The 26,560-nt window shown below is 32.3% G+C and overlaps 1 protein-coding gene and 1 long non-coding RNA gene across 2 annotated transcripts in view; one reads left to right on the top strand and one right to left on the bottom strand.

Annotated features, from left to right (window-relative positions):
- The window catches only part of LOC139529063 (protein strawberry notch homolog 1-like), a 34,205-nt gene extending 21,063 nt beyond the window's left edge, over window positions 1–13,142 (top strand). The window contains exons 17-31 of the mRNA XM_071325305.1: window positions 69–281; window positions 817–950; window positions 1,667–1,795; window positions 2,185–2,320; window positions 3,334–3,446; window positions 4,080–4,151; window positions 5,645–5,744; window positions 6,505–6,579; window positions 7,141–7,287; window positions 7,776–7,870; window positions 8,724–8,816; window positions 9,106–9,329; window positions 9,939–10,135; window positions 10,886–12,680; window positions 12,929–13,142. Coding sequence (XP_071181406.1) covers window positions 69–281; window positions 817–950; window positions 1,667–1,795; window positions 2,185–2,320; window positions 3,334–3,446; window positions 4,080–4,151; window positions 5,645–5,744; window positions 6,505–6,579; window positions 7,141–7,287; window positions 7,776–7,870; window positions 8,724–8,816; window positions 9,106–9,329; window positions 9,939–10,135; window positions 10,886–11,028 — 1,871 coding nt within the window. The 3' untranslated portion in view covers window positions 11,029–12,680; window positions 12,929–13,142. The remainder of the gene's footprint in view (window positions 1–68; window positions 282–816; window positions 951–1,666; window positions 1,796–2,184; window positions 2,321–3,333; window positions 3,447–4,079; window positions 4,152–5,644; window positions 5,745–6,504; window positions 6,580–7,140; window positions 7,288–7,775; window positions 7,871–8,723; window positions 8,817–9,105; window positions 9,330–9,938; window positions 10,136–10,885; window positions 12,681–12,928) is intronic.
- A 5,145-nt stretch (window positions 13,143–18,287) lies between these two features.
- LOC139527610 (uncharacterized) lies at window positions 18,288–21,261 on the bottom strand. The gene is made up of 2 exons (XR_011665394.1): window positions 20,452–21,261; window positions 18,288–19,753 (listed from the first exon to the last, which is right to left on the bottom strand). It is a non-coding gene; the product is annotated as an uncharacterized lncRNA (long non-coding RNA).
- Between the last annotated feature and the right edge of the window lie 5,299 nt (window positions 21,262–26,560).

The following is a 26,560-nucleotide window of genomic DNA, read 5'->3' on the forward strand; positions in this document are numbered from 1 at the left end:
GTCTAACAATTTAGAGCTTGATTTAAGACTATATGTATTTTAATGTTGATAAACCTGTGTTTTTAAAGATCCCTGGGTGAAGAAAAAGAAGGGCAAATCAAAAACCAAAAGTAGTAAAGTGAACAAGAAAAAGAAAAAAGATCTGGATTTTGATGAAGAATTTGACAAGGCTCTAGCTGCAGCTGGGCTGCTGAAGAAAGCAAATCCTGCTGCTGAGAAACCATCTTCATCAACATCTAATGGTAACCATGATGATAACAATACAAATGGTAATCTGTATAGTAAGTATAATACGATCTTTATTGTTAAAGTGTGCCAACTTAAATACAAAGAATTAGCTGGAGGAAAAACATATACTCAAATTAATAATGTCTTACTAGTACTGATGACAACTTCTGTCCTTGAAAATTTTACAGGTAGTTCGGATTTAAATCATTTCAACTAAAAAGAATAGGGCATTTGGTGTCTGATTTTCCCAAGCTAGTTCAATTGGTCAGAAAGGGTACAGTTGTTCTAGATACTATCAAGTTTAAAAAAAGAAAAACAAGGACACAATTATAAATTTACCCTTAAGCTTGTACATCGTTGAAAAGTTGGTTTCCATTCTTTAATTTTAGTTTGCCTCAATCAAATGTTATGAAACTTGTACACAATGATTATTACCAAAATACACAGATTAAGTTTGAATTTTTGTGTCGTCACTTTAATCATATTAGAGTAATGCCCTTTATAATTGGATGAATTGGTGAAGTTTTCGTTTCCATTCTCTATATTTTTATTGTAATGATTTAAAATCATTTGCCATCTGATTTGTAGGTATGGATTCAGTAGAACAAGCAATAGCACTTAAGAGAGAGTTGATGGACATGCTGGAGGAGTTGGATGATCTACCTCCTAACACATTGGATCATCTCATTGATGAATTAGGGGGACCAGACAATGTTGCAGAGGTATGGATTATCCCATTTTGATGACATCTTTTGCTGCTAACAACTTCAATATTATGTTCAGCTTTTAATTCTAAAATTGAGAAAGATAGTGGGGAATGTTGCAAAGAGACAAATACCCAACCAAAATTGAAACGGATAACTGTAAATAAGAAACATTTTAGAGACCAACAAGATATAATAAGTGGTCTGTTTACAAGAAATTAATGCAAGGGAACTTGGAGGCTCATTTGCAGTAGAAAGTGGAAGAACATCAAGGTTTAGTAAGCCTGAAAGCTATTTCCAAATACAGCTAAGGGTTGTTCCATAAAAACATACATGGGACCAAGGGAAGGCACTTCCAAATCTGAACTATGGGTGGGTTTCATCTATAATTTTGCATAGTGGAAATATTAGTGAAATTTTTTAATTTGCCCCATTAGGTGGTAACCTTACTTTTATAGTGACTCTGGTTATCCTGTATATTTCAATGGAATAGACTGGAAGTGATCTATTCCTACAGTAGAAAATCATTAGTTTTTCCCAAAAATTTAAGTTTGGTATATTTCTCTGTAGTGTGGGTGATGCTGATCAACAAAGGGCGCTTCAAAAAACAAAAAAAATTATTACTAATTTACTTATTACAGGAATAAAAGAAATTGTGATTTTGAAGTCAATGTTTATAGAATTTTAATTTCTAGCAGATTGGTAAAGTTTGTGAATTCTTGATCTCTTTATAGATGACAGGACGTAAAGGTCGTGTTATCAGCACTGATGAAGGAATAAGCTATGAATCTCGTAGTGAAATGGATGTTCCATTGGAAATTCTTAATCTCACAGAAAAACAAAGATTCATGGATGGAGAAAAGGTATTGTAGTTGTTAAAAAATAAGTTGAACAATTCTAGTATGAATAGTAAGTTGCAAATATGTTTTAACTAGGTTTTTTAGAAACCAAACATAAAATGAAGACTAAAATCTAAAATTTCTGAAAACTACATCAGTTTGATAGATGCATAGCAAGGATTATCTCTAAATAGAGAGTCATATTTAAAGAAATGAAACGAAACAAAGTAAATCCATGGGGATTTTTTTTTAAATCACTTTTCTTTGACCAGATACTGTCACGTAATTGATAATATTTTAGTTTTTAGAAAGGCCTATTGTAAAATATACACATCTGATCTGAATACCATAAATATTTAAGATATTGTTTAATATTAATTACTGTAACAATCAATTGATTTCTTTTTTTCTAGGATATAGCTATAATATCTGAGGCAGCCAGTTCAGGTATTTCCCTTCAGTCAGACAAACGTGCAATTAACAGAAAACGACGTGTACATATCACTTTGGAGCTTCCTTGGAGTGCTGACCGAGCTATTCAGCAGTTTGGTATGTACAACTAGGGCAGTGTTTTCCATTCGGCATTTAAGCCGGGTGTGCCGACCACCTTCTTTTGAAAGCCGACCACCTTTCGATTTTAGGAGGTGGTCGGCTTTTTTTTCAAAATCCGGATTTTTTTCGGTTCCTTACCGTTAAAATTTGAATACTAATCCCGCCTTGTTGTCATTGACAAAGATGGCGTCCAATCGTCAAATTTCAATGTTTTCATTAATCAATCGGGGGAAAGAAAGGCAGATGACGATGAGGATAAAGAAAATACTAGACCAAATAAGTTAAATAAAATTGATAGTTATGTTGAAGTTGTGGAAATTGAACAAAAATCAACCAAACAACGGAAAAAACACGCAAGTGAAGACAAATATGAGCAAGACTTCAAATGACTTATAGTCACAGAGGAAGGATACTTCTGTTCTGTGTGCCAAAAATACGGCACAAAAGCAAGAAACAGGACAGAAACCTGGATCGAAAGGCCTTAAATCCATGCTGATGCATAAAATTGTAAATGAAAGAAGAGATAAAAGAGATACATTTTTGATAAAATAAAATCAAAGAATATTTGACAATTAATATGACTACTTCTATTTATATTTGTTCAACTCCATTAAATGTGAATATTATACTAATCTTTATTTCTGTGACCCCCACGTGCACCCACAGTAAATTAAAAAAAAGGTTGGACATTTAAAAACAAAAACACCCGGTTGCAAGTTATTTTTTTAAAACACCCACCTTACCTTATTGAAAAATGGAAAACACTGTAGGGCATTATTTAGGCCCCAAAAAATTACAACTGAGCTTGTGTAAATCTTTGTAGAAGACAGAGTGAATCATTTCAATTTTGAAAAAAACAACATTTTGTTTATTATATGTATTTCAAATTTACATATTTCATATTGAATTTTTGGTAAATTTATTCCCAAAAAAATGAATAAATGTCTGCCATAAGATTTTTTACTATTGTGTATATAGTATTGTCACATATTTTTGTCACTACATTGTAGGCAGAACACATAGATCAAATCAGGTAACAGCCCCTGAATATGCATTCCTGATATCTGAACTAGCTGGAGAACAAAGATTTGCTTCTACTGTTGCTAAAAGACTGGAAAGTCTAGTAAGTCATACTTGAATGCCACTATTGTTTTAAGAACTTAAAATTAAGTAATCATTTGGATATTGTCACTTTTACAATTCTTGAGTTATGTACCTTAATGTTAAATGCAAGTGGGGGCATCATCAGTGTCCATATTTTTATGCCCCGCCATTATGGTGGGGGCATTATGTTTTACCCTTGTTTTTTTAAGGGAGTTGGCTTCTCAGTTTCAAAGTAATTAACTTTTTAAAACACTAGTTTATATTGATAGGGGATTAATAAAGGAATCCAAAGAGCATAAAAAATATCAAGGTCGCCGTGCTTGTTTTCGAGATATTAGTCATTGAAATTTTGGCGGGAAAATATTCTCTCTTGACTTTTCATAGCTTTATCATTGACAGGTTGAAGTTCTGAAAAACTTTTAAAAAGTAATTAAAATTGTATAAGACTTATACAGATGGCTTATCATTATACATGCAAAAGATTAACAAAAAGAAAAATGGGGGTCACCGGGCAATTTTTTTCAAGGCATTCAAACGGATAAAACCAGAGAATTCCGAAAATCGGACAAAAAATCCAGAACATGACAAGCCAGCTTCCTTAAGTATGGAAATGTCATATCAACATTTAACAATTTTTTTTATATGTCTTCAGGGTGCTCTTACTCATGGCGACAGACGGGCAACTGAATCTAGAGATCTCAGCAGGTTTAATTTTGATAACAAGGTGAGCATTGTAGTGTACTTAAAACACAAACATGTGACCAACTTTGGAAGTATAACATGAATAATTGAGCGGTCATTATATCGTTGCATTTTTATTGTTGCAATTGCGAAACTTGGATAGGCAGTTCCCTGCATCAATTTAAACTTTCAAATTGTACTTACATGATTAAAAACACCTTTGTATAAAATTGTAAAAAGCAAGTCTTTATTCTTTTGAAGATAAAATTCTGTAAATTCAAAAATTATTGCAATGTTTTTATTATTCGAAAAATGTGACAGCTAGGATCATAATCGCAATAATTTAAACTCACATTTTAAAATTTTTCATATGAATTAAACAGGATTTTTCTCAATGAGGCAAAAATTAAATTGCACTCAGTCTAAATGACAAAATCGCAATAATAAATGCACACAATAATTTCTGAATTTACAATACTTTTTAAGATAAGGGGCCTTGGTGGCAGAGTGATATAAGTATTTCATCAACACTTGGCTGTCAGTTGTGAGTTCAAACTTCCCTCCTGGAATCAGATCTAAATTGACAGTTATTGCCACTTTCCTATCGAAAATCAGTTTGGGGTAAAATGGCTACCAGCTGGCATCCATGATATTGCAAAGGTTTCTGAAAGTGGCATCAAGCACAAGCAACCAAAAGAGTTTTAATATCTAGATAATCTACAAATATTATAATAAATAAGAATGTAATAGAATATATACTGAGAGCTTATATGTCAAGAATAGTTAATTTGAAACTGCAAACATATTTTCACCATATTGATTTGATAATAAAAAAAAAGGTTTCAACCGCCACTGTAAAAATTTTAAAAATCACTGCTGTAGTAGAAATTTGAAAAAGTATATTTAAGGTAGATCATAAGTAAATCTGTTTTGAGACAGAATTTTCTTATACTTAGCCAGAATGAAGATTTTAATATGCTCTTTTCAAAAATATAATAAAAAGTAGGGGTCACCGTGCTATTTTTCAAGCTATGAGTAGTTGAAAATTGCCTAAATTTGGTTAGATTGTTAATGGAAAAACACAATTTTGTGCATAAAAAATAATCTATGAGATAGAATTTTGAAATAAATTGTGAAAAGATAGGTTTTGTAATATATTTTAAGAAAATAAAAAGAAAAAATGGTGTCACCGAACTTGTTTTCTTGCTACAAGTAAAAAGAAAAAAATTCCCTATCTGTCCAGTATAAATTTTTTACTAAAAGAGTTATCTTCCCTTAAATGGCTCATTTGAAAAAAATGATTCAAAAAGCAAAATAAAATGATATTTGTTTAATTATTTTGAATTATACAATAAATTGCCAAGTTTTCTGTATATTATTAAACAGTCTAACCATCAAATTGCAAATCTGTCTCCAAATTTGCAGATTTAGGCAAATAACTAGACTGATTTTTTACTGTGATTGTTCAATCCAAGATGGCGGTATACCATGAATCTACCTTAAACTGAATATTAAATAGAAATTTTGACATTACAGTATGGAAGAACAGCCCTGGAGAGTGTAATGAAATCCTGTATGGGATTTGAATCACCGTTAGTGCCATTCCCAAAAGATTTTGAAGGAAATTTCTGTGATGGTAGGTTGTTTTAATATTTCTCTCAAAAACAAGTTACAGGCAGGAATGTCCTGACTAACTATTTAATAAAAAAACAAAATCAGATGTGGTATGATAGAAAATAAGGCAACTTACCACCTTCAGATTAGGATAGGAACAAATGTACATTTCTTGGAAGTTGACTAGGGGTGACTGTGAAAGAAGGAAATACAATTTCAACAAACATTCTTTAGAGCTAGAGTTCAAGATCATCATGCATTTCAAGAAAAGTTCCCACAGTTTTCATTTAATTTTTTAAAGTCAAATAGATCATAGTAATTGCATCTTTTCTTACCTCCGTGGGGAACTAGAATATGAGCCCTAAATGTCAAACTTTGAAAACTGACTTTAAGACACGAACAAATTTATGGATATTTTTTAGGAATGGCCTTTGTTAAATGAATATAAAATGATGGCAATTCTTAAAATAGGCTATTTTGACAATTATACATGTTTTGCTCTATATGTTAGAAGTTTCAAGCCATGTATGTGAGACAAAACTTAAAAATGTAAATATTAATGTTAAAAAGACTTATGTCTTGTGAGCATATGAACAAATTTATAGGTAGGTTTATGACACTTTTTGTATTTTTTTTTATTCAAAAAACCTACAAAATGTTTAAGCTGTATCGTCTCAGTAATTATAACATGTAAAATTCATAAAATTTAATTAACAAACTTGTTAAAACACATGTGTTGAGTCATGAATGGTTTATTCATCAAAGTAATATTTTGATTGTAGAAGTAAGAAGAGGACTGGTTGGTGTTGGTCTGGTATCTGTGGACTCCAGAATTACTGTACCAATTCTTGATAAAGGTAGGATAGTTTCAAATTGAAAGTTTTTTGTTGTTTTGGAATCTAAAGGACTATGGATAGGCTAATTGTTTGTACACTAAAATGAAAATAAGATTACTGGTTAATTTTCCATTGTTCCTGGTAGACAGGAATAGAATTGACGTGAATGTGGTGAGAGCGATGTTTTAAAAGGTATTGTCTCTCTGGTTTCAATTTTTTAAAATAAATACTACACATGTACATGAGAAAAAAGTTGTGTATTATTGTGTAACTTGACAACAGAGTTAAATGACCTGTGGGGATGACATCAGTTGTTGGTAATGGCAACATTTATTACCAATTATAGGAAAAATAACATTGTTAGCAATCTCGTGTTAACATTTATTTTAGAACATTTTTTGATGGAACAATTGCCCCATACGTTCTCAGTCTTGAACCTGAAGGTTTCAACTTGTAGTTAATATCCAGAGTCATTGTAGTTAGATGCCAAAGATCTTGAAATTTAAACCAAGAATATTGTTTAGTTTTGAGATTATCTTGGTCTAAATAATGACATTTTTATATTATTTCTGACAATTTCAGACTATAATAATATCAGCAAGTTCCTAAACAGAATCCTCGGTATGGAAGTTTGTCTACAGAATTCTCTCTTCAAATTCTTCTCCAATACACTTATGGCAATCATCCTGGATGCCAAAAGGAGTGGAAGATGGGATATGGGTATTTTAGGTAAGGTTATTTATAGAGATATGATATGATATCATATATTATTACGAGGAAAAAAATATTTTTGCTCTTAGTCAAAAAAACAAATTGAGAAAAAACAGAAGACAGCAGTAACCAAAAATTTGAAAACTGAAGGTTAGATGTAAATACTTTTTGAAGAGGGATTTGGAAGTATGAAAGTATCTTTTAACTGTTTAATAAAGGCAGACACCTAAAAAAAACACCTTGTAGAGTTCTTCACATGTATTCTTTGTCATGCTCTCTCCCAAACTCAAATGTTGGATAATGTAGCCATTTTAAGCAGAAGTATTTTGATGAAGATTTTGTGGGTGTATTATTTACAACCCTTGGTCAGCCATTCAAACATTGCACTATAAATTCATTATTGTAATGGTAAAAAAAACTTTTTTTGATAGGTTTTTTTTTCTATCCTGCGAAGTAATGACATATTTGTTAATTGAAATTTATAACAATGAGAAATTCTTTTGTAGATCTTGGTGCTGGTGAAGAAAAAGTTTCAAAGAAAGAAACAAAGACATTTGTGGGGAATGCTGCTTTGAATACAGCTAAAACTGAATTAAACACAGTAAGAATCATAATTATAAACATTAGAATATAGTGAAACTCAAGTATCATAATTATAAACATTAGACTAGCGAAACTCAAGTATCATAATTATAAACATTAGACTATAGCGAAACTAAAGTATCATGATTATAAACATTAGACTATAGCGAAACTAAAGTATCATGATTATAAACATTAGAATATAGCGAAACTCAAGTATCATGATTATAAACATTAGACTATAGCAAAACTCAAGTATCATAATTATAAACATTAGAATATAGTGAAACTCTAGTAGCATAATAATAAATAGAATATAGCGAAACTTTAGTATCATAATTATAAACATTAAAATATAGTGAAACTTGAGTATCATAATTATAAACATTAGAATATAGCTAAACTCAAGTATCATGATTATAAACATTAGAATATAGCGAAACTCAAGTATCATAATTATAAACATTAGAATATAGCGAAACTCCAGTATCATGATTATAAACATTAGAATATAGCGAAACTCAAGTATATGACATAATTATAAATATTAGAATATAGTGAAACTCAAGTATCATAACTATAAACATTAGAATAAAGTGAAACTCTTCAATGAAAGATGGTAAAGACAGACCTTTTATTTGTTATTTCATAAGATGTCGTGCTAGTAATCAAAAGGACAAAAGTAGTAATCTATAAACCATGGGATATCATGTCTTAAGACATATACCTTTCTGAGTAACTGAATTAAGGCATTAAAAATCCAACTCTGCATGTTGAGTACAGTACAAAACATACTTTTCTCAGATAATCTGTTTTCCCCTGATTTATTTATTTCCAATCAAGTAAAAATGTGTTTTATTTTATTTTAATAGGTTACAGTAGAAAGAGGGATGTCGTGGACCCAGGTCCTTAACTTGTATAGGAAATATTCTGGTGAACAAGATGGCTTCTATGTGTCTGCTAATGTAAGTTATTTTTATTATCCGAAGGTGTAAAATAAAGTTAACAAAAAATGGCAATAGCTAAGAAAATTTTACATATTAATATCAGAATTTCTTTTCTGTTTTCTTGCCCCTGGGTGTCTACCATATATATGTATAAAAAAAAATATTAGTGGATAATTAGAAAGCTAAACATAATTAACAACTATAAAAATGCAAGTTATTTTTGAATGAGGCATATATGTTCTGGTATGTGACCCTTAAACACTACAAACTTAACAGAAATATGAAACAGAATACTTTCATATTATAGGACAAGTTTTGGAAGAAGACTGCCATTCTGGCTGTTTATCATACAACAAACAAGAAGAAGGAGAAATTATATGATGTCTATAGACCTAACACAGGGAGACAACCTCATCCAGAATCATTGACTGGTCTTCTAAAAAGATACAAAAAGGTGCTACCAGACAACGCCCAGAAATGGTGGGAAGATCAATACATCTCATCTGCAGTCAACTGTAGTCATGCCTTCTGGTAAGATAGGTTTAAATGCCCCACCTACCATAATAGAGGGGCATAATGTTTTCTGGTCTGTGTCTGTTCGTTCGTCCGTTCGTCTGACCTCAATTTCATGGTCCACTGAATATAGAAAGTGATAGTGCAAGTGGGGCATCCATGTACTATGAACACATTCTTGTTCATGTCCAACTTAGGGGCATTATGTTTTTCTGTTTGTTTGTTTGTCTGTCATGCTTTAGGTTAAAGTTTTTGCTTAAAGTAGTTTTGATGAAGTTGAAGTCCAATCAATTTGATGAAACTTAGTACACATGTTCCCTATGATATTGTATTTCTAATTATAATTCCCAATCAAATTTTTTATCTTAATTTCACAGTCCACTGAACATAGAAAATGATAGTGTGAGTGGGACATCCATGTACTAAGGACACATTATTGTTTTCAAATGATATTAGATAACAGTGTTTATTTAAGTTGTTCAAATGTTTCTGTAAGGATTTTTTCCACTATGTATTGGCAATAATGCATTTGATTAAACATTTAGCATCGAATGGTCCTATATAGTATATCCACAATATATTGGTTGCCTGATCTAATGTTAAACATTATTAATTTGACTCTTTCAGGAAAGGCAATTGCAAGAAAACAGCATTAGGTCTGCAGTGTGATGTTGGCCTGAGAACACGTACATTCCACGTTCTCAGTGGTTCAGTATTAAGTGTGTGGAATAAACTAGAAAATGTTCTTGCTTCTGCTCCCGGTGGAATAAACTCCAAAATGCAGATTATTCGTCTAAAAACTGACGCAGGTGAAAGGATTGTGGGTAAGTTAAATGGGATTGTGTATCCAGCATGTAATATCAATATAAAAAAAAGACAGTAGTTCTGAGGATATCTTTAATGAAATAGTTGTAGTTATTGAATAATAATAATAGTGATAATGAAAATTTATAAAGCGCCTTATTTAAAAAACAACTGTGAGGCACTGTACATTCAGCATGGTAATTAAAACAAAAAATGAAAGACAAGAACATACACTGTGTATGATTCAAATACTGAAATATAAAATACAACAAAAATGCTACCATAAAAAAGGTCAATACCAAAATACATTTTAAAAACCCAAATATCAAAAATTAACAATCTTGGCTAAAATCATGCAAAACTAACAAAAACCTTATAAAGGAATACAAAAAGATGCATTAAAAGTGGAAACAAAACAAGTAAAAGCCATGTGGAAGATACAAAGATCAAGTGACATACAAATCAACAATGGTGTACACAGGTTCCATGGAATCGTTTGGCAAATCATATTTGGTATAACCTGGCCTTGCGGCCATAAAACTTTCGAGCAATATTATTGTAATCAGACTCCACCAAGCAAAATACTGGATTTAATGTTTTGAGTACATATTTTGTAATCTGAATACTGAGTACAATTTTATGAGCTTCTTCTTTTTTTATGATTAACTGTTATATAGACAATTTATTGCTGGAGATGTATGCATTTTTTTTTATGTCCAATGATTTATATATATATATATGAAATATAGTTTAACATTGCTTTTTTTCAGGGAGTTTGATTCCAAGTAATTGTTTAATGGCATTGTGTAACATATTGTCTCAAGATTGTGTTCAGACTTATACAGAGCAACATACTCAGCCAGTCGTTGAGACCGATGAATCTCATCTCAGCATGCCGTCTTTTGACTTTTAACAATTTGACAGAAACTGTGATAGCCAGCACTACTATTTTCATCAGTGATCTCCTCAAAGTAGTCTACAAGTTAGCAAGTGATACAAAAATATCTATGTTACATGCATTGTTTAATATACAAAATAAATTCCATGCCAAGACTTGTTGATGAACAATAAGAGAACTTCTTGGTGCTTTGGAGATTGACTTGTGGTCCCAACTATAGGATTAAAAAGGAGCATAATCGGGTTAATTTATTGTTGATTGCTGCTCATAGAGCTCTAGTCTATTTGTAAGTTGCAAGGTTGTACGTGTGTGTGTGTTTGTTTGGATAGTAGACAAAAGTGGAGAAAAAGTTTGATTGGTAAAGTGAGAGGAATTTATTTAATAAATAGCCATGTGTGAATACAAAACATAGAATGTTAGAAATATGATAGATCTTAATGAAAGTGTAAGAAAAAATGAAAGAAAAAAATATAGCTAACTTGGTTGTCATTATTTTTTGTCAGAATTTGCACCCCTTGTTGAAGTAGCCACCAAATTATTTGCTTTAGCCTGAAATATTTTCATAAGGCCACACAAATTTGATTTTTTTTTTCTTTTAGAAAAAAGGGAAGGTTTAATATTTTTGATTAATTATTTGTATATTACCATGACTACCAGATAAAAATTAAAAGATTTGAATTAATCTCCTTTTCGACTGAGCAAAAATCTTACATTGGGTGTTCTTTACCTTCAGCTACTTTTCATAAAGTCTGAAACTGCCCGATATTCTGTAAACATATTTTTTTTTTTAAAGATTAAATTCATAATAAAATTTTATAGAATTATGTTATTTTGAAAGATAAGTATTTTAATATGACAAATATTAGAAGTCACAGAATTTTGTTTCCCAAATTCCAAAGATCGTAACAAAAAAATGATATGGCCTTAAAAGTTTATGTTCAGTTACTTTGCAAATGATAAAAACAGACCAGTCCGAAAGATGACTACATCAAGGGATGCATTATGTGAAAATATATAAATATTGTTGTTTTGTGTATAAATAAATTTAAAATGTATTTTTTTCTACTATGCTGTGATCATGAAAATGTAAGATGTAAAAGATTATATATTTTTTTAGTGCATAACCCTGAATATTTAATACAGAAAAGGTCAAGACACTTGTTATTGTGGAGAGAGAAAAAAACATTCATTTTATCTGCTTTTTTTTTTTTAATTTAATATACTACAATGTACTATTTTGTTCTAACTTCAGAAAGTATCTATACTGATACTTTTACGAATAGTTTCTGTGAAATTTTACATTTTAAATGATGCATGGTCAATTATTGAAATGATGCAAAGTGTTATTACTATAGATATATTTTCTATAATTAAATGATACAAAAATTAATTATAGAGAGTATTTTCTTTATTGTATAAACAACTAAAGTATGTTATTTCGTTAATTGTTCTTGTATAGTTTCAAACTGTTAGGTCAGATTTTTAAATACCAAAAATGTCAGGCTCTGCCTCTGGTAATTGTTAAAAAAGGCATTGTTTCAGAACAATTATGTGTTTGCCATAAAATCATCTTGAACAAATTTATTGTTTAATATCTAAGAGATCTTGTCAGCATTACAGCATGTCTTCTAAAAAAAAATCTGAACGCAAACAAAAAGAACCAATGAGTTCATACCGGCCAACTTTTCAAAATGCCCATGGGGGTTTTGCGTGCAAGATGGCTGTCATAGTCTTTAAAACCTTCAAGGGGGCCTGCAATTACATTTTAATGTTGTTTTTTGGCTTCTTCATACTTTTGTAAGCCTAAAGTCATTGTAAAATTAATTCTTTTGTTTAAATTGTGGACAAAATTTCAATTTGGGAGCTTCCATGGGAGAAGTCCCTCGCAAATAGTGGCAGTTGGCAGGTATGTGAGTTTTGGTATTGAAAAAAAAACATGTAGAAATATTCTCAACCAAATGTTTGAAGGGAAGAATTAAGGTATTAATGCTGTTCATTAGATAATTGGTAAAAAATTTTATGACAGTTTTTTACCTGAATATGACTGAAGTAATAACTGTGTTCTATTTGATCCAGCAGACAATCTGTCCTCGCATCAAACGTTTCGATACAGCAAGTGAAAAAAGAAAGTAAATCAAAACGGTAACACCCTGGTTTCTACAATAACAAATAACTGACATTTTCTGTTTTAACTAGAAAGAGTTGTTGCACTTAAATGTATTTAAATTGTAAATAGATATGTTGTTGGTTTATCTAGAGCATTTATCATATTGTTAAAACATAGTATTGAGTTTATTATTACATGTATATGTGTAGTTTTTTGGTAAAAAGTTATATGATTATTTGGTGCGACTAAAGTTCTATACTCCATACCCGTCAACCCATAGATCTTGTTGACCTGTAATGGACAAGTATGGATGGACTAGGGTTCTATACTCCATACTGGTCAACCCATAGATCTTGTTGACCTGTAATGGACAAGTATGGATGGACTAGGGTTCTATACTCCATACTGGTCAACCCATAGATCTTGTTGACCTGTATTGGACAAGTATGGATGTATAATGTCAATTAATTATTCAATTTCACACGCCAGTGCTGAAATGTCTTGGTTGTGTTGGTGTTTTTAAGTCAAGAAAACAGTTTTGTAAAGCATATATTGTTACTCCAAGACAAAAAGTGGAAGAAAATATTGAAGGGGTGACCAAAAACCACAAATGAAAGAAGAACACAGCAGTTCAGCTGCAAAAAAACACAAAAAATAGACATCAGCCCACTTAACTATACATAGACAATTGAAAACATTATCTCCACCATAAACAAGATGAACTAAGGTACTCTCAAATGGGTCAGCAGTCTCTGTTCCACTATGAACACTTGGTGTGTTGACTCGAGTGTCAAAAAAAAGTCATAAAACTGACCGGTGTTTTAGTGTGTGCAATAGTGTCTTTTTACCTTTCCTTTTTGGTGTCAAAGTAATACCTGCAAAGATCAGTCTGAAAATGAAATGCCAATATCTGCAATCAACTTGCCAGCTCAAGGGATTGTGGCGGTCTGGGAAAGAGGAAAGGGGGGGGGGTCTTCTTGCATTTCTTTATTGTTTCATTTTAGGTCATTATTCTCTATTCTTAATATTTTTTGGTCCATATTTCTAGTTTTATTCTTTAATATTCTTTAAATCCCACATAGACCCTCAAATATGATGTTAGTAGAAAAGTGTGAAAGATTATTAAAGGGGGGATTGGGCAACTGTCCTGTATCCTGTCCAATGCGTTTTAACCAAACCGGTGACATGAAAAAAGGGGGAGGATAAGTCGCTCACATTTTCCATTAAATTTTCCACAACTGGAATTTAAAAAGAACCTGCTTGAAAGGGGAAAGATAAAATGCTGCAGCCTGATGAATGGTCACTTGTTTAACAATTTCAGTGTGTGCAATATGTTATAAAAAGAATATCAGTTGAAAAGGCACCAGTATAAACAATTGGAGATTTAAGAAATTAGAAAGATCAATCATAGGCTATGACAAAATTATTTACTGAAAAATGACCACATTATTTATATAATTTGTTTGTTCATTGTAGAGTTTATTTCATGTAAATAAGTGTGTGTTTGTGTATAAATGAGGTGAGGTTTAAGTTTATATGTGGTTTCATAAATTTTAGTTCTTTTTGCTAAAAGAATGAGTTAGAAATAGTTTATCAGCAAAATTGTAAACTGAATACAACAACCTTCACATGTAGGTAATTGTTATAAACATGGCTATCTGTATATAAATAAAACACTTAGTTTAGTGTGTTTATCTGATACCTTTGTATATACACGTACACAAAACACTTAGTGTGTTTGTCTGATACCTTTGTATTTTTCATCCATATACGCCTTTAGAATAACAGTGTGTTTGTCTGATACCTTTGTATTTTTCATTCATATACGTCCTTAGAATAACATAAAAATTTAATGTTATTATATGTAAACATTCCAATTGTTTGTACAAATAATGAAAACAACTCATATGAAGATAATTATCAGATGGTCATAGATTTGTAGGACTTGATGACCTTTAAAGGGTATAAGAGACTGTAAATAAGTGTGGTTATTGTGTGGTGAGACCTATTGGCTTATTTCATTATTACACATTTTGGGCTAAGTATTATTTATTTATTTGTGTGAGCGAGCGAGGATTTTGTACTTGTTTGTAGACTGTGTTCATACTTTTATATATCTATTTTCTTATTATTGAATTCCATAATATTAGTATGTTATTAGGAGTGTAAAATTAGCCTTCTATCTCTTTCAATATGTCGAATGTTTACTTTGCATTTTAAAAGCTTGTTTAAAGAGTGAATGGTTTTAAAAGCTTGTATACCACTTCATTTATCTAGTAGGGGCAGATCGAGTCATTTTTTGGGGCAGGGGTTCCAACCATATGTTCCCTTTCAAATGCATCGATTGTCTAACAAAGGGGGGTTCCAATCCCCAACAAACACCTTTTGAATCCACCACTGCCCAGTATACGTATTTGAATCCAATGAGATATTATAATATAAATCTTTTTGTTGAATCATAATACCATGAAGCAGTTACAACGGACAATTTTCATTTCTGAATGCTTACTTATCTTCCCTTTTCATGGTAATATTTTTTTTATTTTTTAGGTAGTAGAAAAAGATTATGTTTGTTCATGTTACATTTTTTTATATTTTCATTTATTTTATAGTCATCAAAAACATTTAAAAGAAATTTTCCATTACTCATTAATATTTTCATTGATATATTGAGCAGTAAGATCAGATAGTGCTACTATATAATGCTTCCATCTTATTATTGCTTTTTTAATTCTGTATAACTGATTAGATTTTTCACACTTTCATAGCATTAAATTGACAATTTTTGCACTGGGTTCAGAGCAGACTTTTTATTCAAGGGGATATTGTCATGATAGTTTTATCAAAAAGTTAAAAAGGGACAATAGAATCAAATGATTTGTTCGATGCCAGGAAGTTTGAAATTGTATTAATTTTTATATAAGAGAATTTGAGGCAATACATAGAAATAATTCTGGAAGTATTCAACTTTGCAAAATTGCCTTTTTTTTTACTTGATTATCATTACTGTTATAAAAATCATTAAATATGCATTACCTATGTGGGTTGTAGTATATCATTAGTAGCAAGTCCTACAGATGGTTGTAATAGGGATATTGTGCAAAAGTGGATGAGAGGAGGTAAAAACTGCATTAAATGCTAGGTTTTGTTAAGGAATATTATCATATATATTTAAACTTTCTTGTTTGTTTATGCAATGTCTTTGGAATAAAACAGAACCAAGTTAATCAGACTTGTATTAGTTACTTCTATAGGACATGTCCATCTTACGGTCTGGAAAGGTATAAATACAAAGAGATCGTGTGGGATTGGCCAAAAAGATAATCCAGGGTACAATAAAATCACCAAAACTTCTGAAATAATGACAATGGATTTAGTTGTATAAACAACAACTTTAATTTGATGCTGTTGAAAACATTGAACAGTTATATTACTGACCCTCAAAGACATATGTCTTAATGAACTCAAATATGATATATATGCCTACTACACTTGTTGCAAAGCTGACTATGGTGACCCTAATGACTTGACCAAACACAGCTACCCACTACAGCTACCCACCAGAAAGCTCACAACTAGATATCAATTCATCAACACTGTTCAGTAGCGGTAACAAAATTGACAATGTAGCTTAAGCAGAGATACTTTTTACCAACTATATATGATGGCTGATCACTATCTTGAATTATATATATAATAAATAAATATTTGAAAACCCCTCATCTTTTATTTGTATCAAGTTAAAATGACTATGGAGTTCTGGAATCATTAACAAAAAAGGAAACTATGCAGTTTAAACACCCAAAAAAACATTGCATACATTGATAAAAAAATCTCCAGTTATGAGGCCCAAACTCCAGCTGAAAATTCCCAAATCTCCTGTTGTGGCTTGACAACTCTTGTCACATGTCTGCAAAAGGTTTTAACAACTTGTTCAGTAATAAACATGTGTCTTTACAATATTTCAAGCTACACATTACTAAGAGTATGAACTAAAGTGTGGATACATTTAGTAGATATTCAAATGTCTGCCATCAACTACCCTGGTAGACCTCTACCTATTTGGAGTCAAAATGAACTACTTTTACCTGTAACAAACTCCAGACCTCAACATTTCTGTTTCCTGACTACATCTTTACTAAATTCGGATTAAAATGGATCTTGACAACTATGATAGAGAGAAAATTTATTTCTACAAATAAGTCTGTTTGGTAGACGTCGTAAGTCAACTCCTTAAAGTTATTGACCATTTACTTTTTTACCATTTTTTTGCGTTTTTTATGCGTCCGTTTATGGGACTTGTCGTCTTCTGTTTGTCAGTCTGTCCAGATTCAGGTTAACGTTTTGTGTTAAGGTAATTTCTGACAAAGTTTAGTGCAATAATTTTGAACCTTAGTACACATGTTGCCTATGATATGATCTTTCTTATTGTAATGCCAAATTAGAGGTTTGACCTCTATTGACGGTCCACTGAACATAGAAATTGATAGTAAAAATGGGACACCCGTGTACAAAGGACAAATTCTTGTTTGTACACATGTATTTCATTATTTTTTTGTTTTTGTTACGTATAGACCGTGTTGTGTGATGGTACTATACAAATCATTGGCCATATAAAAATAGGAGGCTTATACACAGAAAAAGAGGAATTCAGATTGAGTTGGTATCAAACGTACATTAAACAGCTATATACATGTATTTAGAAGATGGTTTTCGGTCAAAAGTTATCAACTGCATCTTCACATTTTAACTTGACCTTCTCTTCTTCTCCTCAAAATTAATTTAAATCTTACTTACCATAAGACTGAGATAGCACGAATATGAATCCCACTAAGGTGACTTGCGGATAGAAATATGGTCAGTATTGGTCAATTTTCAGGTATAATGACACATTTCCTAAACTTTATTATGAATATATGTATTAAAAAGTAAATATTTCAAGATATTTCTCTTATATATTCAAATAATTGTCAACAAATTATTTGTGACTTTTTGTCCTGTGACGTTTTTTCCTACCAAATTTGTGACTTTATGTCCTGTGACTTTTGACCTGTGACTTTTTGTCCTTTGAATTTCTGTCCGTTTAAATTCTCCCTCGCCCTGCTCGTCCGAATTTAAAGCATTTAATTTCTAATTCAATAGGCTATAAACAAGACAAACACAGATATAGGATTAGTTGCTCGCAGTAACATCTTATTTTCTCTTGCGATACAATATTTTATTTTACTGAATTGTACATATTTCTTCAATCGAAACATTATATAAACACATGACATATAACATTGTTCCTCTTTCGCATCGTTTCTTTTCCCCCGGCTAATGCCTCCAACGCCTGTACGTACAATAAACATAGCAGCAACTGCACATATACCTATGTGACCAACTTCAATCCGACGTAACTGCGAGCACCTTCGATACTAATACATTTAAATCCCAAACTTTATATAGTACCTTTAAACCCCACCCATAAAAACCGCCAAAACTTTCCTCGTGCCTCCTGCACCTAACGTCAAACTTATAAATAGAACATACTGTTACAAAACCAGTATCCGAACTAGTTATACTAGTTCCCATCTGTAAATATTAACTACAAATAGCAAACGGGAAAACCCCTATTTCAAACGAAATAAAATACATTTAAATTCTCCCTCGCCCTGCTCGTCCGAATTTAAAGCATTTAATTTCTAATTCAATAGGCTATAAACAAGACAAACACAGATATAGGATTAGTTGCTCGCAGTAACATCGAAACAAAGGAAATGAAACAGTTCAGAATAAGATGCTGATATAAAAAGTCTTTTGAGATATTGCTAATTGAAGATAAATCTTCAACCACTAAACTGGACCAATATCAGTTTCAAGTCGACAATCGGAACGTCAAATACGACATATTGAACCGGAAGCTTCCGCAATAGATGGTTATGCAGACAAATGTTTTGCAAATCTTGAATCGATGGATAATTTCTCAAACTGTTTTCCTTGATTCGTTTTAAAAACTCTCCAAGTTGAACTCTTGGTACTGTCCGATTTATCTCACATAAAAACGGGCTACTTTTTATACCTACACCTGCATGTTTGGGGCATCCGGGAAATAATTAGCACATGCATAAGGTCTCCAATATGGTACTAAAACTCTGATCGTTTTATAGTAAATGCGACCTGGTGATAGAATAAAATCAAAATTGTGGTATTTAATGAAAAAACATATAAAATTGATGATTATTACAAGTCTCATCTTCAAATCAATTGTATACATATATTTAATTATGTACAAAAGTTAATGCCTTCATATTTAATCTTTTGTTTTCTGTATATTAATTTAACAACATCCCATGGTGCATTGTGCAACCAATCACATCACTCCCAGCGACAACATTCCATGGTGCACTACACTGTGCAACCAATCACATCGCTCCCAGCGACAACATTCCATGGTGCACTACACTGTGCAACCAATCACATCGCTCCCAGCGACCTAATAAAATAAATTTCATACATACCATTTCAAACTCGTCTGTAACTCGTATCACTCTTCGTGACAAAATCATCTCACTGCGAGAAGATTTAAACATATGTTGTTTCCATGTCTCAAATCTAGTACAAGTCTTACAAATTCTTTACCTGAACTTTGTACTGAAACAGTAATCAGATTTTATACAAAAGGTGGACACTGTATAAATATTTAGTGAGCATTTCATCTATCAACTTTTAAATAAAAGTTGCATGCTTAAAAGCTGATTTGTTTTTTATATTAATGAACTCCACATGGTTCACATGATGATTATTACAAGTCTCATCTTCAAATCAATTGTATACATATATTTAATTATGTACAAAAAGTAAATGCCTCTTCATATTTAATCTTTTGTTTTCTGTATATTAATTAAAATTATACAACATCCCATGGTGCATTGTGCAACCAATCACATCGCTCCCAGCGACAACATTCCATGGTGCACTACACTGTGCAACCAATCACATCGCTCCCAGCGACAACCTTCCATGGTGCACTACACTGTGCAACCAATCACATCGCTCCAAGCGACAACATTCCATGGTGCACTACACTGTGCAACCAATCACATCGCTCCCAGCGACAACATTCCATGGTGCACTACACTGTGCAACCAATCACATCGCTCCCAGCGACAACCTTCCATGGTGCACTACACTGTGCAACCAATCACATCGCTCCAAGCGACAACATTCCATGGTGCACTACACTGTGCAACCAATCACATCGCTCCCAGCGACAACATTCCATGGTGCACTACAATGTGCAACCAATCACATCGCTTCCAGCGATCTAATAAAATAAATTTCATACATACCATTTCAAACTCATCTGTAACTCGCATCACTCTCCGTGACAAAATCATCTCACTGCGAGAAGATTTAAACATAATTATGTTGTTTCCATGTCTCAAATCTAGTACAAGTCTTACAAATTCTTTACCTGAACTTTGTACTGAAACAGTAATCAGATTTATACAAAAAGTGGACACTGTAATATTTAGTGAGCATTTCATCTATCAACTTTTAAATAAAAGTTGCATGCTTAAAAGCTATTTTGTTTTACATATTAATGATCAACATGATTCACATGGTTCAGTATTGAATGGAAATATATAACCAAATTTTGTAGTATTTTAAAATAAAATCATAAACCTGTAAAACGGTTTTTAGAACACAAATATATTGATTTTCGCTTCTAACTTAATAATACGTTCGAGGCATGATTTCAGAATGTAAATAAAGTCAACATTATACTCAACTCCGTCATGTGAAAACATGTTCCTCTTTCGCATCGTTTCTTTTCCCCCGGCTAATGCCTCCAACGCCTGTACGTACAATAAACATAGCAGCAACTGCACATATACCTATGTGACCAACTTCAATCCGACGTAACTGCGAGCACCTTCGATACTAATACATTTAAATCCCAAACTTTATATAGTACCTTTAAACCCCACCCATAAAAACCGCCAAAACTTTCCTCGTGCCTCCTGCACCTAACGTCAAACTTATAAATAGAACATACTGTTACAAAACCAGTATCCGAACTAGTTATACTAGTTCCCATCTGTAAATATTAACTACAAATAGCAAACGGGAAAACCCCTATTTCAAACGAAATAAAATACATTTACCTTTTCTTTAATAGTTATCCCATAAGGACGCGGTGTGTCAGTGTAAGATCATCCCGATGGCCGGAGGCCAGAGGGTGATCTTACACTGACACACCAAGTCCGAATGGGATAACTATTTTACATCCCAGCTGTTTTAGATCAGACGAAAAACCATTTACAATTCATAAAATCTAGTTTAAAACGCCACACAACCATTATAATATACTTTATATATTACTATATGATGTATACCCTTTATGACCCCCTAATACGATGAGTTGATATCAAACAATGTCAACTCGCCCCACTGGCCAATCGGCCCACACTATATCGCCACTTTATGAAAAAAATCGCCCCGCTCTTGTAACCGACTCGCCCAATTTAAAAAAGTGTAAAATCAAATTGAACAATCAGTCTGACAACTCATTTATTTAACGAAAAGGATTTAAACCCCACTGAGTAAAGGTCTGCCAACTCGCCCCATTTATAAAAATATCTTGCTTCCTTTAAGTATGTTAAATTTCTGATAGTTCGTATCCAGTCGTCCTGGTGAAGTGGTATATGTCGTGGCTTGATATGCTAAAGGTCTTGAGTTCGAATCCCAGCATATACACAGGATTTTTTCTACGTGAATTTTGATAGATAGTCTTCTCCGTATAGTTAATTATAAGTTTAAACTGGATTTGACATTCCCGCCAAAATGTTACAGAACAAAGGGAAGCATGCATAACAAAGAAACTTAAACTAGGGTGATCTGGTTGAGGTGATCCGGCTCAGATCACCCCTGTTAGAACAAAGGAGCTGGGATGTAATCCATGTTATCTTACTAATACATTAATTTTCCAATTGATTGTATACATATTTGTAGTAGTATAATATCTCTATTTTTTGCCCTTGCATGGCACCTGAGATATGATCACCCTCGGTGTTTAGTGGATACTTTTTGGTCAGTCTTTAGTTTTCTAATTTGTGTTTTTTATACTGATGTTTGTCTTTTAGTCATTTTTTTTTCTGTTTTGCCATAGCGTCTATATATTTTTTTTTGTTTTGTCATGGCGTCTACATTTTTTTTCTGTTTTGCCATGGCGTCTACATTTTTTCTGTTTTGCCATGGCGTCTACATTTTTCTGTTTTGCCATGGTGTCTACATTTTGTTCTGTTTTGCCATGGTGTCTACATTTTTTTCTGTTTTGCCATGGCGTCTACATTTTTCTGTTTTGCCATGGTGTCTACATTTTGTTCTGTTTTGCCATGGTGTCTACATTTTTTTCTGTTTTGCCATGGCGTCTACATTTTTCTGTTTTGCCATGGCGTTTACATTTTTCTGTTTTGCCATGGTGTCTACATTTTTTTCTGTTTTGCCATGGCGTCTATATTTTTTTTCTGTCTTGCCATGGTGTCTATTTTTCTGTTTTGCTATGGTGTCTACATTTTTTTCTTTTTTGTCATGGCGTCTACATTTTTTTCTGTTTTGCCATGGCATCTACATTTTTTTCTGTTTTGCCATGGCGTCTACTTATAAGTTTGAATGTCCCTTTTGGTATCTTTCGCCTCTATTTTACGATGAACTTGTTGAGGAATTTATGACAGTATTTGTAGAACTATTTGTCTGTAATATATAGATGTATACAGCTGAAGTACTGTGTTTTTATGCATGAGGCTTGGTTTTAATTATCATTGGAACCAAATTTATGTTCAACTTTTATCAAAAGTAATGTCTTATGGGGTGAGGCTGGGAACTATATATCTAACAATATATATGTTCCTCGGTGAGGGAGAACCATATTTATTCACAGGTCAGAGGTCAAGGTCAAAGTTGCTCTTGATGGACTTAACTTTTGTCGAACCGTTATGTTGAAATAACAAGACGTAGACATGCTATATTCAGCAGCAGCTACAATGTATAAGTTTGGGATAAGGTCAGTTTATGGGGAACTACTAGTGGTAAGTCAATAGTATTTTGTATTTTGTTGTATTAGAATTTGCAAGTCTCATTTCCATGGAGATTATATTGCCCACCACCTCGATCATCTTGGTTCTTTGACTTTGAATATTTTGCATAGTTGACATGTTATAGTTTGTATTGAGGCTAGTTTAAAGGAAACCGCTTATAATTAGTCAATGGTATAATGGAATGCAGTTTTATAAGCTTTGGCATTTATCAAAGTTTTAAGAGGGGAGGGGCAATACCTTTTTATGTTAAAGTTTTTCAAGGTGTTGTTAATCATTATCAGAGATAAATTTAAAGTCATATGAAACGAGTGGTGAAAAATAATGTTTATCCAATTCTTGAACCAATGCATGTATATATCATAAACTAAGTCCTCTGTGCACGAATTTCTCATTTTTTACGCATATTTATTGTTTAATTGTCTTTTTTTTTTCTCTCTCTCTGTTATGATTTAACAAATATGGCTACTCATTAAATGCCGTGTTTTGAAGCCGAAGTTTACCGATTGTCACCTTATAGTAAACAAATAACAAAAAGCATGGTCATTGAGAACGTGTTTAACATGAACAATCAGATAATTGTTTATTTTAATGACAGTTACATGCGTATTGCGACCACCGGATTTTAACGAGGAGGGTTACGCTCAGGTCACTATGATACGGAAAATGTAAACTTCTTCTTAATGTAAACAAATTAAAGAATTTTCCCCAGAAAAAAGTATATGTACATTAGTTGTATAATGAAAACTATCCATTTAGTTATAAAAAAAACACATGCATATTTTATTTTAATTTGAGGTTTCTTATGACTTTAAACTGTAAACTGTTTTATACCCACTGTGTTAACTGTTATCAGCACTTTTGAATTTGTTGTTTTTGCAAAAATCGAGGTGTTAATTGTTTACTTGTTAACGGACCGCCTTGTGTCCCCCCCCCTCTTTCAACCCTGCACCTTCAGTCACAGCAGCTATAGAATAAATTAATGGGGGCAAAATTGGTTTCTGCATTATATCTTATGAACATAAGTTTTATATTCACCATACTTAGTTTGAGAATACCGCTTGGAAAAAAAGACCCTTGTAATTTTTGTGTCAGTAGATCAAAGGTTAAGGTCAACATACATTTTTTTCATTAATTAACAAATTGGTCAGCAGAATAAAGTCCTATTATAAAAAAATAAAAGATAGTTCCAAACTTAAGGTGGTACCTAACACTTTAACTAAAATTAATTTGGCTCGTTTAATTTTCTTAAAATTTTTACAAATGATTTACTTTGACCCTTTGACAAAATATATAAATTTCAAAAAATTTGAACCAACCGTTTAATCAGAAAAATTACACTGGTTATATAGCAGTTTGACAAACACTTTTGATCATTGAGAAGCTTAATATTCCCTCATGAACACAACCATTAAAACGTTCTGCTGATTTTACAGAGTTATCTCCCTGTAGTGTTAGGTACCACCTTAAAATTGGTTTCTTCTATTCATTCATAAAGAACGCAACTCATTTTGCACCTATGGTGTTTCAGAAATCTTTAACAACTGTACGACAAGGTTTATTTTTTTAGTATCCAGAAAAGACAACGCCGTAGATACTAAGAAACTAAATGGGTCTATCAATATCCATGCTACGTCAATCGCTCAAGACCCAAAACACTTGTCCTACCTCCATAACAAATATGTTGTTGTCCCCGCAGATAAAGCCCCAAACAACATCGTTTTTGTGTGTAAAACTCATTTCATAAACTGCTTGATAAATGAATTAGGTATTGACAATTCACTTGAAAACTCAACATATACCCTCACGACACTTACCAAAGAGGAAATCATGTATAATCTATTGTGATGAATTTGCAAACCCCTGGTTCTTGCTTATTTTATAATCCAATTGTAAAGTCCAACAGAAAGAAATATCATTCATTCCCTTCATTTATTTACACAGTGTTTTACTTTCACTTTCGATTTGTTTACATTTTACTGGGTGAGTAGTAATTGTTTTGGGGTCAGGAATTGACCTACAAATCCGGAATTCCTACGATCATGATCAGTTGTTACAAAGTATATAACCGTCACAATAGTGCTTTGTTATATCATATATGCTTAGGTGTTGTAAAACGTTTTAGTGATAAAGTCGTTTTTGGAATAGTCCATTGTATGGACGAGTCTACAATTTACTATATATACCAAGGTTTTCACAGTTCATTTTGTTCTGGGTTTGAAATTCAAGCTGAGCAGTTGGATTGTTAACAAGATACAGAAGAAAGGTGAGATTAATCTATAGTTCTGAATAAGAATTATAAGCAGTGGTCCTGAATAAGGAGCCAGGTGATTAATTAAGTATAGCTGCTGAAGAAGCAGAGGCTTCAGAGAGAAGCATTAGCGGTATACAAGGTAAAGCATTTCCAGACGGGGAAGCATTGAATAAGAGCAAAGAGTGACTCAGACCAAACAGTCCAACACACGCACTGGCCCAAATAAAGTCGATGTAAAGCAGTGGCTACAAGTAAAGCACTGGCTCAATATATTAATAATTCGTTGCTTCTAGAAAGCACTGGCTAAGCAAAAGTATATCAAGATATTAAATAAAGCATTATAAACCGGGATGTCATTATAATTATCATCCTTGGCATTTATCGTCTGATACCCGAAGCCCACTTAATTTTGACGCCCAGCATCAATATAAAGAGAATCCGAATATTCAGTTAATAAAATAACGCTACCAATTCTTGAGCCTTGACTGTATCCAGAGAAACGACTCTGGTACGAAACCCAGAGTAACGCAGTTGCGTACCCCCGGTACGTGACACTATGTTGCTTGAGAATTCCAACCAAAGATGAAGAACTGGATCTTCCATCACTGTATTGAATACCTAAGGGTGCAATCAAAAAAAAATTCTATGACGTCACATTTTAAGGGACCATGCATAAGTGACCCTTAGTGGTGGACTGATTAATAAAGATACTTGAATAAAAGTAGATATCACTGGAATCAGAATGTTTTCCAGTTTATAATGAAATAAAAAATAAAGTGTACTTTTAATATATTAAAAAAATTCCAGCCAATGAACATGGTGAAAAAAATGAAGACATGATCCATGCCCATAATCAAACTGTATGAAATTTGTAGGTTTTTAACTGGCCTTTCAAAAAAATCTTGTTTGAGGGTACGGTCTCCTGCTCCGGAAAGAGCTACAGTGAATGCAAATAAGTTTTCAATTTTCACTGCCAAAAAAACCCAGGATGTTTTTTGAATTATTTCAATCATTCAACCTGTTTTAATTGAAAGCTAATTAACTAATTTTCACAATCAAATACAAAAAACATGATACTTTTTCACCAATTGAGTAAATAAACAGGGG

Source organism: Mytilus edulis, chromosome 6 (assembly GCF_963676685.1).
Source record: "Mytilus edulis chromosome 6, xbMytEdul2.2, whole genome shotgun sequence".
NCBI lineage: Eukaryota > Metazoa > Mollusca > Bivalvia > Mytilida > Mytilidae > Mytilus > Mytilus edulis.